The 18475-nt window shown below is 42.0% G+C and overlaps 1 protein-coding gene across 1 annotated transcript in view; it reads right to left on the reverse strand.

The window, feature by feature from the left end:
• LOC110519157 (sodium/potassium/calcium exchanger 5) overlaps positions 1-17852 on the reverse strand; it is a 28190-nt gene extending 10338 nt beyond the window's left edge. The window contains exons 1-7 of the mRNA XM_036963288.1: positions 17518-17852; positions 17008-17187; positions 16736-16819; positions 16497-16600; positions 14110-14210; positions 11720-11991; positions 10503-10709 (exon numbers count right to left, since the gene is read on the reverse strand). Of these exons, the coding sequence (XP_036819183.1) occupies positions 10503-10709; positions 11720-11991; positions 14110-14210; positions 16497-16600; positions 16736-16819; positions 17008-17187; positions 17518-17677 (1108 nt within the window). The 5' untranslated portion in view covers positions 17678-17852. The remainder of the gene's footprint in view (positions 1-10502; positions 10710-11719; positions 11992-14109; positions 14211-16496; positions 16601-16735; positions 16820-17007; positions 17188-17517) is intronic.
• Between the last annotated feature and the right edge of the window lie 623 nt (positions 17853-18475).

Below are 18475 nucleotides of genomic sequence, written 5' to 3' on the forward strand. Positions count from 1 at the left end.
AATGTGTTTAATGTGTTTAATGTGTTTAATGTGTTTAAGTGTACCTGCGTCTGTGTTTAATGTGTTTAAGTGTGTCTGCGTCTGTGTTTAATGTGTTTAAGTGTGTCTGTGTCTGTGTTTAATGTGTTTAAGTGTGTCTGCGTCTGTGTTTAATGTGTTTAAGTGTACCTGCGTCTGTGTTTAATGTGTTTAAGTGTGTCTGCGTCTGTGTTTAATGTGTTTAAGTGTGTCTGCGTCTGTGTTTAATGTGTTTAAGTGTGTCTGCGTCTGTGTTTAATGTGTTTAAGTGTGTCTGCGTCTGTGTTTAATGTGTTTAAGTGTGTCTGCGTCTGTGTTTAATGTGTTTAAGTGTGTCTGCGTCTGTGTTTAATGTGTTTAAGTGTACCTGCGTCTGTGTTTAATGTGTTTAAGTGTACCTGCGTCTGTGTTTAATGTGTTTAAGTGTACCTGCGTCTGTGTTTAATGTGTTTAAGTGTGTCTGCGTCTGTGTTTAATGTGTTTAAGTGTGTCTGCGTCTGTGTTTAATGTGTTTAAGTGTGTCTGCGTCTGTGTTTAATGTGTTTAATGTGTTTAAGTGTGTCTGCGTCTGTGTTTAATGTGTTTAAGTGTGTCTGCGTCTGTGTTTAATGTGTTTAAGTGTGTCTGCGTCTGTGTTTAATGTGTTTAATGTGTTTAAGTGTGTCTGCGTCTGTGTTTAATGTGTTTAATGTGTTTAAGTGTGTCTGCGTCTGTGTTTAATGTGTTTAATGTGTTTAAGTGTACCTGCGTCTGTGTTTAATGTGTTTAATGTGTTTAAGTGTGTCTGCGTCTGTGTTTAATGTGTTTAAGTGTGTCTGCGTCTGTGTTTAATGTGTTTAAGTGTACCTGCGTCTGTGTTTAATGTGTTTGTGTGTCTGCGTCTGTGTTTAATGTGTTTAAGTGTGTCTGCGTCTGTGTTTAATGTGTTTAATGTGTTTAAGTGTACCTGCGTCTGTGTTTAATGTGTTTAAGTGTGTCTGCGTCTGTGTTTAATGTGTTTAATGTGTTTAAGTGTGTCTGCGTCTGTGTTTAATGTGTTTAAGTGTGTCTGCGTCTGTGTTTAATGTGTTTAAGTGTACCTGCGTCTGTGTTTAATGTGTTTAAGTGTGTCTGCGTCTGTGTTTAATGTGTTTAAGTGTGTCTGCGTCTGTGTTTAATGTGTTTAAGTGTGTCTGCGTCTGTGTTTAATGTGTTTAAGTGTACCTGCGTCTGTGTTTAATGTGTTTAAGTGTACCTGCGTCTGTGTTTAATGTGTTTAAGTGTGTCTGCGTCTGTGTTTAATGTGTTTAAGTGTGTCTGCGTCTGTGTTTAATGTGTTTAAGTGTGTCTGCGTCTGTGTTTAATGTGTTTAAGTGTGTCTGCGTCTGTGTTTAATGTGTTTAAGTGTGTCTGCGTCTGTGTTTAATGTGTTTAATGTGTTTAAGTGTGTCTGCGTCTGTGTTTAATGTGTTTAAGTGTGTCTGCGTCTGTGTTTAATGTGTTTAATGTGTTTAAGTGTGTCTGCGTCTGTGTTTAATGTGTTTAAGTGTACCTGCGTCTGTGTTTAATGTGTTTAAGTGTGTCTGCGTCTGTGTTTAATGTGTTTAAGTGTACCTGCGTCTGTGTTTAATGTGTTTAAGTGTACCTGCGTCTGTGTTTAATGTGTTTAAGTGTGTCTGCGTCTGTGTTTAATGTGTTTAAGTGTGTCTGCGTCTGTGTTTAATGTGTTTAAGTGTACCTGCGTCTGTGTTTAATGTGTTTGTGTGTCTGCGTCTGTGTTTAATGTGTTTAAGTGTGTCTGCGTCTGTGTTTAATGTGTTTAAGTGTGTCTGCGTCTGTGTTTAATGTGTTTAAGTGTGTCTGCGTCTGTGTTTAATGTGTTTAAGTGTGTCTGCGTCTGTGTTTAATGTGTTTAATGTGTTTAAGTGTGTCTGCGTCTGTGTTTAATGTGTTTAAGTGTGTCTGCGTCTGTGTTTAATGTGTTTAAGTGTGTCTGCGTCTGTGTTTAATGTGTTTAAGTGTACCTGCGTCTGTGTTTAATGTGTTTAAGTGTGTCTGCGTCTGTGTTTAATGTGTTTAATGTGTTTAAGTGTACCTGCGTCTGTGTTTAATGTGTTTAAGTGTGTCTGCGTCTGTGTTTAATGTGTTTAAGTGTACCTGCGTCTGTGTTTAATGTGTTTAAGTGTACCTGCGTCTGTGTTTAATGTGTTTAAGTGTGTCTGCGTCTGTGTTTAATGTGTTTAAGTGTGTCTGCGTCTGTGTTTAATGTGTTTAAGTGTGTCTGCGTCTGTGTTTAATGTGTTTAAGTGTGTCTGCGTCTGTGTTTAATGTGTTTAAGTGTACCTGCGTCTGTGTTTAATGTGTTTGTGTGTCTGCGTCTGTGTTTAATGTGTTTAAGTGTGTCTGCGTCTGTGTTTAATGTGTTTAAGTGTGTCTGCGTCTGTGTTTAATGTGTTTAATGTGTTTAAGTGTGTCTGCGTCTGTGTTTAATGTGTTTAATGTGTTTAAGTGTGTCTGCGTCTGTGTTTAATGTGTTTAAGTGTGTCTGCGTCTGTGTTTAATGTGTTTAAGTGTACCTGCGTCTGTGTTTAATGTGTTTAATGTGTTTAAGTGTGTCTGCGTCTGTGTTTAATGTGTTTAAGTGTGTCTGCGTCTGTGTTTAATGTGTTTGTGTGTCTGCGTCTGTGTTTAATGTGTTTAAGTGTGTCTGCGTCTGTGTTTAATGTGTTTAAGTGTACCTGCGTCTGTGTTTAATGTGTTTAAGTGTACCTGCGTCTGTGTTTAATGTGTTTAAGTGTACCTGCGTCTGTGTTTAATGTGTTTAAGTGTGTCTGTGTCTGTGTTTAATGTGTTTAAGTGTACCTGCGTCTGTGTTTAATGTGTTTAAGTGTACCTGCGTCTGTGTTTAATGTGTTTAAGTGTACCTGCGTCTGTGTTTAATGTGTTTAAGTGTACCTGCGTCTGTGTTTAATGTGTTTAAGTGAACCTGCGTCTGTGTTTAATGTGTTTAAGTGTACCTGCGTCTGTGTTTAATGTGTTTAAGTGTGTCTGCGTCTGTGTTTAATGTGTTTAAGTGTGTCTGCGTCTGTGTTTAATGTGTTTAAGTGTGTCTGCGTCTGTGTTTAATGTGTTTAATGTGTTTAAGTGTACCTGCGTCTGTGTTTAATGTGTTTAAGTGTACCTGCGTCTGTGTTTAATGTGTTTAAGTGTGTCTGCGTCTGTGTTTAATGTGTTTAAGTGTGTCTGCGTCTGTGTTTAATGTGTTTAAGTGTGTCTGCGTCTGTGTTTAATGTGTTTAAGTGTGTCTGCGTCTGTGTTTAATGTGTTTAAGTGTACCTGCGTCTGTGTTTAATGTGTTTAATGTGTTTAAGTGTACCTGCGTCTGTGTTTAATGTGTTTAAGTGTGTCTGCGTCTGTGTTTAATGTGTTTAAGTGTGTCTGCGTCTGTGTTTAATGTGTTTAAGTGTGTCTGCGTCTGTGTTTAATGTGTTTAAGTGTGTCTGCGTCTGTGTTTAATGTGTTTAAGTGTGTCTGCGTCTGTGTTTAATGTGTTTAAGTGTACCTGCGTCTGTGTTTAATGTGTTTAATGTGTTTAAGTGTACCTGCGTCTGTGTTTAATGTGTTTAAGTGTGTCTGCGTCTGTGTTTAATGTGTTTAATGTGTTTAAGTGTGTCTGCGTCTGTGTTTAATGTGTTTAAGTGAACCTGCGTCTGTGTTTAATGTGTTTAAGTGTGTCTGCGTCTGTGTTTAATGTGTTTAATGTGTTTAAGTGTGTCTGCGTCTGTGTTTAATGTGTTTAAGTGTGTCTGCGTCTGTGTTTAATGTGTTTAAGTGTACCTGCGTCTGTGTTTAATGTGTTTAAGTGTGTCTGCGTCTGTGTTTAATGTGTTTAATGTGTTTAAGTGTGTCTGCGTCTGTGTTTAATGTGTTTAAGTGAACCTGCGTCTGTGTTTAATGTGTTTAAGTCTGCCTGGTGCTGGCTGGGCTAGTGTCTGGCCACCGGGCCATTGGAGCGCCACTAAGCCTGTAGGACCCAGCTCTGCTCTGGAATCCCAGGAATCAGCATGTGACTCGACTCTAACATCTGACATGTTCTCATACACATTCTAAACCTCCTCGTTTGGACTTCCATAACTCTCTGATTGAGTAACATGAAAATGGTTTAAACTAATGTGATTCCTTCTTTTCATGTAAAAATTGCAAATGTTTTGCTCAATAACACCTGCAGTCTGGAAGCAGGCACTTAGACCTCATACACACACAAGTCATACCACTAAGGTACAACACATTTGCACAGAAATAATTACACACTTGTTGTGGCGACACAACAACGGTTCAGACAAACTCAAACATTGTGTCAAATGTACTGTACATCAGTTGTACAACCTGAGTGTACACAGGGCCTAAGGCAATATATTGATGAAGGATGTATTGTGTATTGAGGATATATTGTGAAAAGCATTGATGAAAACGACATTGATATCCGACAGGTGGCATCACTCCTACGCAAAGCTCGTCCCTTAACCAGACAATGCAGAGGGAATCGTCACTCAGTCTGACCTCAGACAATGTAGAGGGAATCGTCCCTCAGTCTGACGTCAGACAATGCAGAGGGAATCGTCCCTCAGTCTGACGTCAGACAATGCAGAGGGAATCGTCCCTCAGTCTGACGTCAGACAATGCAGAGGGAATCGTCACTCAGTCTGACGTCAGACAATGCAGAGGGAATCGTCACTCAGTCTGACGTCAGACAATGCAGAGGGAATCGTCCCTCAGTCTGACGTCAGACAATGCAGAGGGAATCGTCCCTCAGTCTGACGTCAGACAATGCAGAGGGAATCGTCCCTCAGTCTGACGTCAGACAATGCAGAGGGAATCGTCACTCAGTCTGACGTCAGACAATAGTAACACTGATGTAAAGGAGCCTGACTTACCTAGTGACCAATATGTATATATTTTCTTACGATAGTGACCCTCCAGACCAGTGTTTATACTGTATATATATATACAGGAATCAGCATGTGACTCGACTCTAACATCTGACATGTTCTCATACACATTCTAAACCTCCTCGTTTGGACTTCCATAACTCTCTGATTGAGTAACATGAAAGCCTGACATACCTAGTGACCAATATGTATATATTTTCTTACGATAGTGTCCCTCCAGACCAGTGTTTATACTGTATATTTATATACAGGAATCAGCATGTGACTCGACTCTAACATCTGACATGTTCTCATACACATTCTAAACAGTATATACAGTGCCTTAGGAAAGTATTCAGACCCCTCAACTCCTTCAACATTTTGTTAGGTTACAGCATTATTCAAAAATGTATGGAATCCTTTCCCCCCTTACACACAATAGCCCATAATGACAAAGCAAAAACTGGTTTTTAGAAAATGTTGCTAATTTATAAAAAATAAAAACTGGAATATCAGATTTACATAAGTATTCAGATCCTTTACTCAGTACTTTGTTGAAGTGCCTTTGGAAGCGATTACAAGCATGACACACCTGTATTAGGGGAGTTTCTCCCATTCTTTTCTGCAGATCCTCTCAAGCTCTGTCAGGTTGGACAGGGAGCGTTGCTGTACAGCTATTTTCAGGTCTCTCAAGAGTTGTTCAATCAGGTTCAAGTCCAGGCTCTGGCAAGGCCACTCAAGGACATTCAGAGACCCAAAGTCACTCCTGTGTTGTCTTAGCTGTGTGCTTAGGGTCGTTGTCCTGTTGGAAGATGAATCTTCACCCTAGTCTGAGGTCCTGAGTGCTCTGGAGCAGGTTTTCATCAAGGATGTACTTTGCTCCATTTATCTTTGCCTCACTCCTGACTAGTCTCTCAGTCCCTGCTGCTGAAAAACACCCCCACAGCATGATGCTACCACCACCATGCTTCACCGTAAGGATGGTACCAGGTTTCCTCCAGACGTGATGCTTGGCATTCAGGCCAAAGAGTTCAATCTTGATTTCATCAGAACACAGAATCTTGTTTCTCATGGTCTGAGAGTCTTTAGGTGCCTTTTGGCAAACTCCAAGTGGGCTGTCCTGTGCCTTTTACTGAGGAGTGGCTTCCGTCTGGCCACTCTGCAATAAAGGCCTGATTGGTGGAGTGCTGCAGAGATGGTTGTCCTTCTGGAAGGTTCTCCCATTCCACAGAGGAACTCTGGAGCTCTGTCAGAGTGAACATCGGGTTCTTGGTCACCTCACAGACCAAGGCCCTTCTCCCCGATTGCTCATTTTGGTCGGACAGCCAGCTCTAGGAAGATTCTTGATGTTTCCAAACTTCTTCCATTTAAAAATGATGGAGGCCACTGTGTTCTTGAGGATCTTCAATGCTGCAGAAATGTTTTGGTACCCTTCCCCAGATCTGTGCCTCGACACAATCCTGTCTCGGAGGTCTACGGACAATTCCTTTGACCTCATGGCTTGTTTTTTGCTCTGACATGCACTGTCAACTTTCGGACCTTATATAGACAGGTGTTTGTCTTTCCAAATCATGTCCAATCAATTTAATTTACCACTGTGATCAATGGAAACAGGATGCACCTGAGCTCAATTTCAAGTCTTATACAGTGCCTTGCGAAAGTATTCGGCCCCCTTGAACTTTGCGACCTTTTGCCACATTTCAGGCTTCAAACATAAAGATATAAAACTGTATTTTTTTGTGAAGAATCAACAACAAGTGGGACACAATCATGAAGTGGAACGACATTTATTGGATATTTCAAACTTTTTGAACAAATCAAAAACTGAAAAATTGGGCGTGCAAAATTATTCAGCCCCCATAAGTTAATACTTTGTAGCGCCACCTTTTGCTGCGATTACAGCTGTAAGTCGCTTGGGGTATGTCTCTATCAGTTTTGCACATCAAGAGACTGAATTTTTTTCCCATTCCTCCTTGCAAAACAGCTCGAGCTCAGTGAACAGCAGTTTTCAGTTCTTTCCACAGATTCTCGATTGGATTCAGGTCTGGACTTTGACTTGGCCATTCTAACATCTGGATATGTTTATTTTTGAATCATTCCATTGTAGATTTTGCTTTATGTTTTGGATCATTGTCTTGTTGGAAGACAAATCTCCGTCCCAGTCTCAGGTCTTTTGCAGACTCCATCAGGTTTTCTTCCAGAATGGTCCTGTATTTGGCTCCATCCATCTTCCCATCAATTTTAACCATCTTCCCTGTCCCTGCTGAAGAAAAGCAGGCCCAAAGCATGATGCTGCCACCACCATGTTTGACAGTGGGGATGGCGTGTTCAGTGTGATGAGCTGTGTTGCTTTTACGCCAAACATAACGTTTTGCATTGTTGCCAAAAAGTTCAATTTTGGTTTCATCTGACCAGAGCACCTTCTTCCACATGTTTGGTGTGTCTCCCAGGTGGCTTGTGGCAAACTTTAAACAACACTTTTTATGGATATCTTTAAGAAATGTCTTTCTTCTTGCCACTCTTCCATAAAGGCCAGATTTGTGCAATATACGACTGATTGTTGTCCTATGGACAGAGTCTCCCACCTCAGCTGTAGATCTCTGCAGTTCATCCAGAGTGATCATGGGCCTCTTGGCTGCATCTCTGATCAGTCTTCTCCTTGTATGAGCTGAAAGTTTAGAGGGACGGCCAGGTCTTGGTAGATTTGCAGTGGTCTGATACTCCTTCCATTTCAATATTATCGCTTGCACAGTGCTCCTTGGGATGTTCAAAGCTTGGGAAATCTTTTTGTATCCAGATCCGGCTTTAAACTTCTTCACAACAGTATCTCGGACCTGCCTGGTGTGTTCCTTGTTCTTCATGATGCTCTCTGCGCTTTTAACGGACCTCTGAGACTATCACAGTGCAGGTGCATTTATACGGAGACGTGATTACACACAGGTGGATTGTATTTATCATCATTAGTCATTTAGGTCAACATTGGATCATTCAATCACCGTATTCTTATCGGCAGACTCAGTAGCCTCGGTTTTTCGGATGACTGCCTTGCCTGGTTCACCAATTACTTTGCAGACAGAGTTCAGTGTGTCAAATCGGAGGGCATGCTGTCCGGTCCTCTGGCAGTCTCTATGGGGGTGCCACAGGGTTCAATTCTCGGGCCGACTCTTTTCTCTGTATATATCAATGATGTTTCTCATGCTGCGGGCGATTCCCTGATCCACCTCTACGCAGACGACACCATTCTATATACTTCCGGCCCGTCCTTGGACACTGTGCTATCTAACCTCCAAACGAGCTTCAATGCCATACAGCACTCCTTCCGTGGCCTCCAACTGCTCTTAAACGCTAGTAAAACCAAATGCATGCTTTTCAACCGTTCGCTGCCTGCACCCGCACGCCTGACCAGCATCACCACCCTGGATGGTTCCGACCTTGAATATGTGGACATCTATAAGTACCTAGGTGTCTGGCTAGACTCTAAACTCTCCTTCCAGACCCATATCAAACATCTCCAATCGAAAATCAAATCAAGAGTCGGCTTTCTATTCCGCAACAAAGCCTCCTTCACTCACGCCGCCAAACTTACCCTAGTAAAACTGACTATCCTACCGATCCTCGACTTCGGCGACGTCATCTACAAAATTGCTTCCAACACTCTACTCAGCAAACTGGATGCAGTTTATCACAGTGCCATCCGTTTTGTCACTAAAGCACCTTATACCACCCACCACTGCGACTTGTATGCTCTAGTCGGCTGGCCCTCGCTACATATTCGTCGCCAGACCCACTGGCTGCAGGTCATCTACAAGTCCATGCTAGGTAAAGCTCCGCCTTATCTCAGTTCACTGGTTACGATGGCAACACCCATCCGTAGCACGCGCTCCAGCAGGTGTATCTCACTGATCATCCCTAAAGCCAACACCTCATTTGGCCGCCTTTCGTTCCAGTTCTCTGCTGCCTGTGACTGGAACGAATTGCAAAAATCGCTGAAGTTGGAGACTTTTATCTCCCTCACCAACTTCAAACATCTGCTATCTGAGCAGCTAACCGATCGCTGCAGCTGTACATAGTCTATTGGTAAATAGCCCACCCATTTTCACCTACCTCATCCCCATACTGTTTTTATTTATTTATTTTTATTTTTCTGCTCTTTTGCACACCAATATCTCTACCTGTACATAACCATCTGATCATTTATCACTCCAGTGTTAATCTGCATAATTGTAATTATTTGCCTACCTCATGCCTTTTGCACACAATGTATATATAGACTCCCCTTTTTTTCTACTGTGTTATTGACTTGTTAATTGTTTACTCCATGTGTAACTCTGTGTTGTCTGTTCACACTGCTATGCCTTATCTTGGCCAGGTCGCAGTTGCAAATGAGAACTTGTTCTCAACTAGCCTACCTGGTTAAATAAAGGTGAAATAAAAAAATAAAATAAAAGAGATCCTCACTGAACTTCTGGAGAGAGTTTGCTGCACTGAAAGTAAAGGGGCTGAATAATTTTGCACGCCCAATTTTTCAGTTTTTGATTTGTTAAAAAAGTTTGAAATATCCAATAAATGTCGTTCCACTTCATGATTGTGCCCCACTTGTTGTTGATTCTTCACAAAAAAAATACAGTTTTATATCTTTGTGTTTGAAGCCTGAAATGTGGCAAAAGGTCGCAAAGTTCAAGGGGGCCGAATACTTTCGCAAGGCACTGTACCTTATATAAATAAGGTATTTCTGTTTTTATTTTTTATAAATTTGCCATTAAAACATTTTTTTTTTTTGCTTTGTCATTATGGGGTATTGTGTGTAGATTGCTGAGGATTAAACAAAAATGTTATACATCTTAGAATAAGGTTGTAACAACAAAATGGCAGCTTCGTTTAATAGTACCCACAAAACATCAGTCTCAATGTTAACAGTGAAGAGGTGACTCCAGGGATGCTGGCATTCTAGGCAGAGTTGCAAAGAAAAAGCCATTTATCAGACTGGCCAATAAAAATAAAAGATTAAGATGGGCAAAATAACACAGACACTGGACAGAGGAACTTAGAGCCAGTTTGCACTGTTCTGTGAAGGGAGTAGTACACAGCGTTGTACGATTTTTTTTCCGCATGGAATAGCCTTAATTTCTCAGAACAAGAATAGACTGACGAGTTTCAGAAGAAAGTTCTTTGTTTCTGGCCATTTTGAGGCTGTAATCGAACCCACAAATGCTGATGCTCCTGATACTCAACTAGTCTAAAGAAGGCCAGTTGTATTGCTTCTTTAATTAGAACAACAGTTTTCATCTGTGCTAACATAATTTCAAAATAGTTTTCTAATGATCAATTAGCCTTTTAAAATTAGATTAGCTAACACAATGTGCCATTGGAACACAGGAGTGATGGTTGTTGATAATGAGCCTCTGTACACCTATGTATATAAAATCTGCCGTTTCCAGCTACAATAATCATTTACAACATTAACAATGTCTACACCGTATTTCTGATCAATTTGATGTTATTTCAATGGACCGAAAAAAAAACAAGGACATTTCTAAGTGACCCCAAACTTTTGAACGATAGTATATATATATTTACCTACGATAGTGACCATCCAGACCAGTACGTATGTGAAGGCTGAGATCCAGACAGCGGACATAAAGAAGGTGAACATGAACCATTTTTTCCAGAACCGTCTCCTGCAGTCTGGAATCGTCAGGTAGAGAATCACGATGGCCGGGAGGGACAGCACCCACAGGATTCGCTTCAGGTCGTTCTCTGGCATTGAGAACACACTCTTGTGGTCTGGAACACACATACACAGAGAGAGAGAGAAAACACAAGTGGTGTCAATCCTTGTTCTCATATGAAACACACAGGTGTGATTTACTTGAATAAGTTCTCACACAAATTGTGAAATTTTATGTAGAAGCCAGAGAAAGCGTTCAAGAGAAAATATGTGTGTGTGTGATTCTCAGATCTGTGTTTTGATTAGCGGCACCTCTTGCTGTGTTGTTGTTGCTTGGCAGGAAAAATGTTGTTCTCCTCTGTCCCCGCAAACTCCCCACTGGAGTAAATCACGCACGCACGCACGCACGCACGCACGCACGCACGCACGCACGCACGCACGCACACACACACACACACACACACACACACACACACACACACACACACACACACACACACACACACACACACCTTCCTCAGTCTGCATGGCATCAATGTGTCATATACCAGAGCGGTGTGTGTGTGTGTGTGTGTGTGTGTGTGTGTGTGTGTGTGTGTGTGTGTGTGTGTGTGTGTGTGTGTGTGTGTGTGTGTGTGTGCAGTAGTGTAAAGTACATAAGTAACAATACTTGTAAGTACTACTTAAGTAGTTTTTTGGGGTATCTGTATTTTACTTTATAATTTATATTTTTGAGAACTTTTGCTTTAACTTATATAAAATTATATACTTTTTACTCCATACATTTTCCCTGACACCCTAAAGTACTCGTTACATTCTGTATGATTAGCAGGACAATAAATGGTCTAATTCACACACTTATTAAGAGAACATCCCTGGTCATCCCTACTGCCTCTGATCTGGCGGACTCACTAAACACATGCTTAGTTTGTAAATTATGTTTGAGTGTTGGAGCGTGCCCCTGGCTATCCGTAAATTAAAAAAACAAGAACATTATGCCGTCTGGTTTGCTTAATATAAGTAATTTTTAATTGTATTTTTTCGCAATTACATTTACTTTTGATTACTTAAGTATATTTAAAACCAAATACTTTAAAACTTTTACGTGAAAGATAGAGTCAGCTACCCTCTGGTATCTCATTCAGGCCGTGCAGACTGAGGGAAATGTGTGAGTATCCTGAATCATCCTGGAAGATTCCGCTGTCGCTTCTAGAACGTCTGTGGACCCTCAGAGTGGTGTCAACCAATGGCTGTGTCTCGCTGTGATCCCCGGAACCTTTCCCCAGGCAAGTACAGCAGGGGCTGAACCTCCTCAGAACACACTCACTGATCCTCAGGTCAAAACACAACACTACGATGTACACCCCATAGACCAGCAACAGACAGGCTGCATCATACCTGTGGAGAGGGGAGGAGAGGAGACGGGAGGGGAGGAGGGGATGGGAGGAGAGGAGGGGAAGAGATTTGAGGAAAGGAGAAGAGAGGAGGGAAGAGGAGAGTTAAATGCTAAAACGAATACAATCACTTGTACATGTACAGTGGGGCAAAAAAGTATTTAGTCAGCCACCAATTGTGCAAGTTCTCCCACTTAAAAAGATGAGAGGCCTGTAATTTTCATCATACGTACACTTCAACTATGACAGACAAAATGAGAAAAAAAATCCAGAAAATCACATTGTAGGATTTTTAATGAATTTATTTGCAAATTATGGTGGAAAATAAGTATTTGGTCACCTACAAACAAGCAAGATTTCTGGCTCTCACAGACCTTCTTTAAGAGGCTCCTCTGTCCTCCACTCGTTACCTGTATTAATGGCACCTGTTTGAACTTGTTATCAGTATAAAATACACCTGTCCACAACCTCAAACAGTCACACCCCAAACTCCACTATGGCCAAGACCAAAGAGCTGTCAAAGGACACCAGAAACAAAATTGTAGACCTGCACCAGGCTGGGAAGACTGGATCTGCAATAGGTAAGCAGCTTGGTTTGAAGAAATCAACTGTGGGAGCAATTATTAAGAAATGGAAGACATACAAGACCACTGATAATCTCCCTCGATCTGGGGCTCCATGCAAGATCTCACCCCGTGTGGTCAAAATGATCACAAGAACGGTGAGCAAAAATCCCAGAACCACACGGGGGGACCTAGTGAATGACCTGCAGAGAGCTGGGACCAAAGTAACAAAGCCTACCATCAGTAACACACTACGCCGCCAGGGACTCAAATCCTGCAGTGCCAGATGTCCAGGCCCGTCTGAAGAATGCTAGAGAGCATTTGAATGATCCAGAAGAAGATTGGGAGAATGTCGTATGGTCAGATGAAACCAAAATATAACTTTTTGGTAAAAACTCAACTCGTCGTGATTGGAGGACAAAGTATGCTGAGTTGCATCCAAAGAACACCATACCTAATGTGAAGCATGGGGGTGGAAACATCATACTTTGGGGCTGTTTTTCTGCAAAGGGACCAGGACGACTGATCCGTGTAAAGGAAAGAATGAATGGGGCCATGTATCGTGAGATTTTGAGTGAAAACCTCCTTCCATCAGCAAGGGCATTGAAGATGAAATGTGGCTGGGTCTTTCAGCATGACAATGATCCCAAACACACCGCCCGGGCAACGAAGGAGTGGCTTCGTAAGAAGCATTTCATGGTCCTGGAGTGGCCTAGCCAGTCTCCAGATCTCAACCCCATAGAAAATCTTTGGAGGGAGTTGAAAGTCCATGTTGCCCAGCAACAGCCCCAAAACATCACTGCTCTAGAGGAGATCTGCATGGAGGAATGGGACAAAATACCAGCAACAGTGTGTGAAAACCTTGTGAAGACTTACAGAAAAAGTTTGACCTCTGTCATTGCCGACAAAGGGTATATAACAAAGTATTGAGAAACTTTTGTTATTGACCAAATACTTATTTTCCACCATAATTTGCAAATAAATTCATAAAAAATCCTACAATGTGATTTTCTGGATTTTTTTTCTCATTTTGTCTGTCATAGTTGAAGTGTACCTATGATGAAAATTACAGGCCTCTCTCATCTTCTTAAGTGGGAGAACTTGCACAATTGGTGGCTGACTAAATACTTTTTTGCCCCACTGTATATTAGAACTGATTGGTTTATGACTCTGTAACCGGCAGTAATAAAATAGGAAGGTTGTGTACCCAGGAGGATTGTTGATAATTAGTTTCACAGCGCTGGGCTGTAAAGTGTTACTGCATGCTGAGATTGAGGAAGTGGAGTTGAACACAGATACTTACCAGTACACACAGGGCACTTTAACTTTATTGACAATAAATTCTCAATGACATGTAACACTTCCACTGTCCTGGAAAAGTTATACTGTTGCAAACACACACAAAAGGCACTAGCTACACCGCACACACACACACACACACACACACACACACACACACACACACACACACACACACACACACACACACACACACACACACACACACACACACACACACACACACACACACACACACACACACACACACACACACTTACCAGTAGACTTTGTTGTCTGAAATGATGGCTATAACAGCAGAGATAGAGATGGCATAAGCTAGACAGTCCCTGAACAGAGGCCAACAGGTCAGACGACCCACCTAGGACAGAAAACACACTGTTTACAGCTTATAGTACACACACCACACACACACACACACACACACACACACACACACACACACACACACACACACACACACACACACACACACACACACACACACACACACACACACACACACACACAGGGCCCGCCAGCTCATTAGGCGACCACCTATGGCAGCAGATTGACTAGATGCACCTCCAGCAACAAATTAAACCTCACATAATTGTGCCCAAAAACAATGTAAATTTCTCTCAACCAGTTGAATATGGCCTTTTTAGGTCAGAGCTGATGCCCCCCTGTGATAATCAGTGTCTACTTTGTTAAAGGCAGGGACGCAGAATATTTATCTTGTCCATTGCCAGCGTGCCTTTGCAGGGTGCTGATGGAGAGATGCATTTCTGGAGCGCTCTACTAACATTCTGTCAGACAAATCATCTAGCACATATAGGATATGGTAGAAAGAATATGTGGCCTTTTCTGTAAGGGAAAGGGGGATACCTAGTCAGTTGTCCAACTGAATGTATTCAACTGAAATGTGTCTTCCGCATTTAACCCAACCCTTCTGAATCAGAGAGGTCCAGGGGCTGCCTTAATCGACATCCACATTTTCGGCGCCTGGGGAACAGTTGGTTAACTGCCTTGCTCAGGGGCAGAACAATAGATTTTTACCTTTTCAGCTCAGGGATTCGATCCAGCAACCTTTCTGGCCCAACGCTCTAACTACTTGGCTACCTGCCTGTAGCTTACAGGCTGGAGATAAAATGTATGAGAATGTAAATAGACAGAAACTTCTTACATCATGCAGGTTGTTCCAATCAAATAGTTTAACCTAAATGGTGCCCAATCAAATCAAAATTGCACTGACATGTTAACAAACAACATATCCTAAAAACAGGAGAGGTCAAAGTAAAAGGGACAATATGGTCTGGACAATCAGGCTGCCCACACTCTCTCTGGGCCAAACTGTCATCATCAGTGGTTTCAGGTTTGTATCCAGACATTTTGATGAGCTGATCATAGCAAAGAAGAAAATACTAGTGCATTTCCAGCTGTATAAACACATTGCAAATAGAGATGACTCCTCCTGATAAAGTTGGGTAGCTGATATTCAGAGCTTAAATAGCCAAATCACAGGAATCAGGACAGCCAATGCAACGGCATGTTTTACAATTGGTGGGCCTAAACCATGGATGGGCATTCAGAACAGTTTATTTCAGGCGACACTCTAGGCCTCAGGCCACGGACTGACGCCAACGCCTTTTGGCCTTGATTTCCACCATGGACATTCGTCCGGACCGTCCAGCCGGGACCAAATCTTAACCAATCCTAGATGTTTATGCTTGGTTCAGATTTGGTCCGGTATGTGTTACGTTCCCCAGTTTCTGTGTTATAGCTTGTGTATTTGAGTGTGTGTTTCAGGAGATGGCTTCCTGAATTCTCCCCAAGCAGCTGATTGGTCGACTCCATGGCTAATTGGAGAGCTGACCCCGCCCCCTCGTCAAGACTATGTCCTTTGTTTCTTAGTTTGCTTGAAATTGTTTAATTTGTTCCCGGGGGGAAGGGGAAGGCACCTAGGGTGTGCTTAGGCAAGAGGCCCGCGGGCATACATATACCCATAGTATATTCACTGTCTAGGCACACTAGGTAAGACCTGGGCGGACCACCCCCTGTATTTTGGTTAGGGCACCAGGTGGTGCTAAATTAGATAAGTAGTGGGTAGGCAGGTAAGGTAGGAGAGGGGCTTTGAGATTTACTTTCTTTGATTTGGTTCCGTCCAGCCACTTTTCCCCATATTACTGTGTAAAGGAATAAATTCCTAGTAAACGGTAAACATTTTCCCTTTTGTCATCCTTACTCGCACCTACAGTCCCTACCTCTTTCGCTTCACGGAGAGTTGAGTTGCAGCAGGGTGTTGCGTTCCCTCTTCACAGAGGCGTAACATAATGGGGGCTCATCCAGGATCCATTAACCCACCGGACCCTGCTGCTCTGAGCTCTCTGTGGTTAGTGATTTGAGGTGTGATGGTAGGTTGTGATATGTCTTGATATGGCCCAAACATCTATTCAACTTCCATTCAGAACTGAAAATGAACCTGATTTCAACGTGGGTGGCAGAACGGCCAGGACCGGCCACATACACGCACACCATAACAGTTTACACAATCATCTCCCCTCCTTGACCTACTAAAGCTGCCCCTGGCTGGAATGGATGATTATTATACCACTGAGCTCTTTATGGTTAGGTAATGCTTCCCATAATGTGTGTACTGTACACGTACCACTTTGGTCAGGAGTCCACAAGCAGCACAGATCCCCAGGAGGTTGTAGACAGCTGATCCTACGATGGTGCTCACACCGATGTCTCCCTTTGTCACAAACACACCTGGGTAGACACACACACACACATATACAATTGTTAACACATGATGCTGATGATGATGATTTTAGTGAGGTGCAGTTATTCTCAGCAAACCATAGTAATTATATGTTGTGCATATGTTTCAGATGCGTAACGTACCCAGAAAGGCAGTGACCATTTCAGGAGCAGAGCTGCCTGCTGCCATAAAGGTGGCTCCTGCTACGTCCTGAGATAGACCCAGACCTGGAACGGAGACCAAGAGATGTTGCCATTTATCGCGCGCACACACACACACACACACACACACACACACACACACACACACACACACACACACACACACACACACACACACACACACACACACACACACACACACACACACACACACACACACACACACACACACACAGACAGAGAGAGTGACTTACGGTCACTGATAAGTTCTAGAGAAGGTAGGAAGTAGTCGTCACAGACTATAGCAACTGCCAGCAGCATGTAAAATATGATCATAAAGTGTATGAGGAGTCCTCCATCCTTCCTCTCCTGTAGTGTGAAGAACCCCTCTGGAAACTCAGACGACTGCGTTGTAATACACTCTGTCTCATTCTCTGAAACAACACACACAGAGTTGTCTAAGTTACAGAAAGTAACAGTCTACAAACTCAGTAAAAGGGATGAAACTTATACAATAAAAATAAACATTTGAAGTGAAAAAAATAAAAAATAACAGTCTACAATAACATAATTATAGGCTTTTTGAATAAATGTCTGTAACCTTACTGAATGACCACAGTGCCAACATTGTGTCTATTCTTCTGAGGAACGTTATGGGGATTCGTTCTCAATTAGTCACCGCCATTAGCTGCGAAAACATTGTCACCGTTTATTGGCTTGATCTAATTGATTATCAGGCTTGATGGGGAGATATTAACACTCACCCAGCGCCCGGCGCACTCTGTTGGAATGGAAGTCCTCCTGAGCTGCTGCTGCAGTGAAAGACACAAGATGAACCGTGCAATAGAAAACTAAAACTAGTCCTAGAAAATAAGGTAGAAAGTATTTTCTGTTCTTCTTGTGCAGCACTCCGTCTCTATACATGGTTTTAGAATAGCTGCTGTTTCATTAACTGCTGTTGCAGTGCGTCATGAGTTCACTCATAAGCCAGTAAACATACAACAAGCCTTTTACTAACTAACCTCACAAATACCACTACCCTGCTCTATTAGGGCTGAAGAGAGATCATGGGGGAGAAAAGCATATTTTAAGGCCTGTGTTGAGAGAGAGAGAGAGAGAGAGAGAGAGAGAGAGAGAGAGAGAGATCACGGGATGAAGTTATTCTAGCTGAAGGCACCCCAGCCCCCTGTAACTCGCTCCCTCCTCCCCCCATTCAATTTGACCACCATAGAAAAGTCTCAGGATAGGAAAGATTATAAAGGCCTCACTCATGGTGCCCATATAGGCCTAGGCTCCCATACGGAACAATTATATATTGGAATGTTTTTCAATCAAATTGAAATATATTGGGGAAATGTTTTTATCATGTATTCATCCAATATATAAATAAATAAAATATATGTAAATATATATTTTGTATATATGTGTAAAATACACACCTCACAATCTTCTCTACCCTGATGATAATGTTGAGTCTCTATTGACCTCTAGTACCTTAGCATTAGGTTCCCAAAGTGGCATTTTGGATGATAAAGTTGGATCATTGAGTTATAGTTGACAATGCATTCTGCAGCTATTGAGGTATAGCCTACCTGCCACTTATGAAACATAGTACAAATAAATTAGGTGCTTATTTCAAAAAGACACTTGAACGTAGAACATATCTGTACAAATATTTAGAAATGTATTAAAATATATTTTTCCTGAGCAGTCAATCACAAT

Source organism: Oncorhynchus mykiss, chromosome 26 (genome assembly GCF_013265735.2).
Source record: "Oncorhynchus mykiss isolate Arlee chromosome 26, USDA_OmykA_1.1, whole genome shotgun sequence".
Taxonomy (NCBI): Eukaryota; Metazoa; Chordata; class Actinopteri; order Salmoniformes; family Salmonidae; genus Oncorhynchus; species Oncorhynchus mykiss.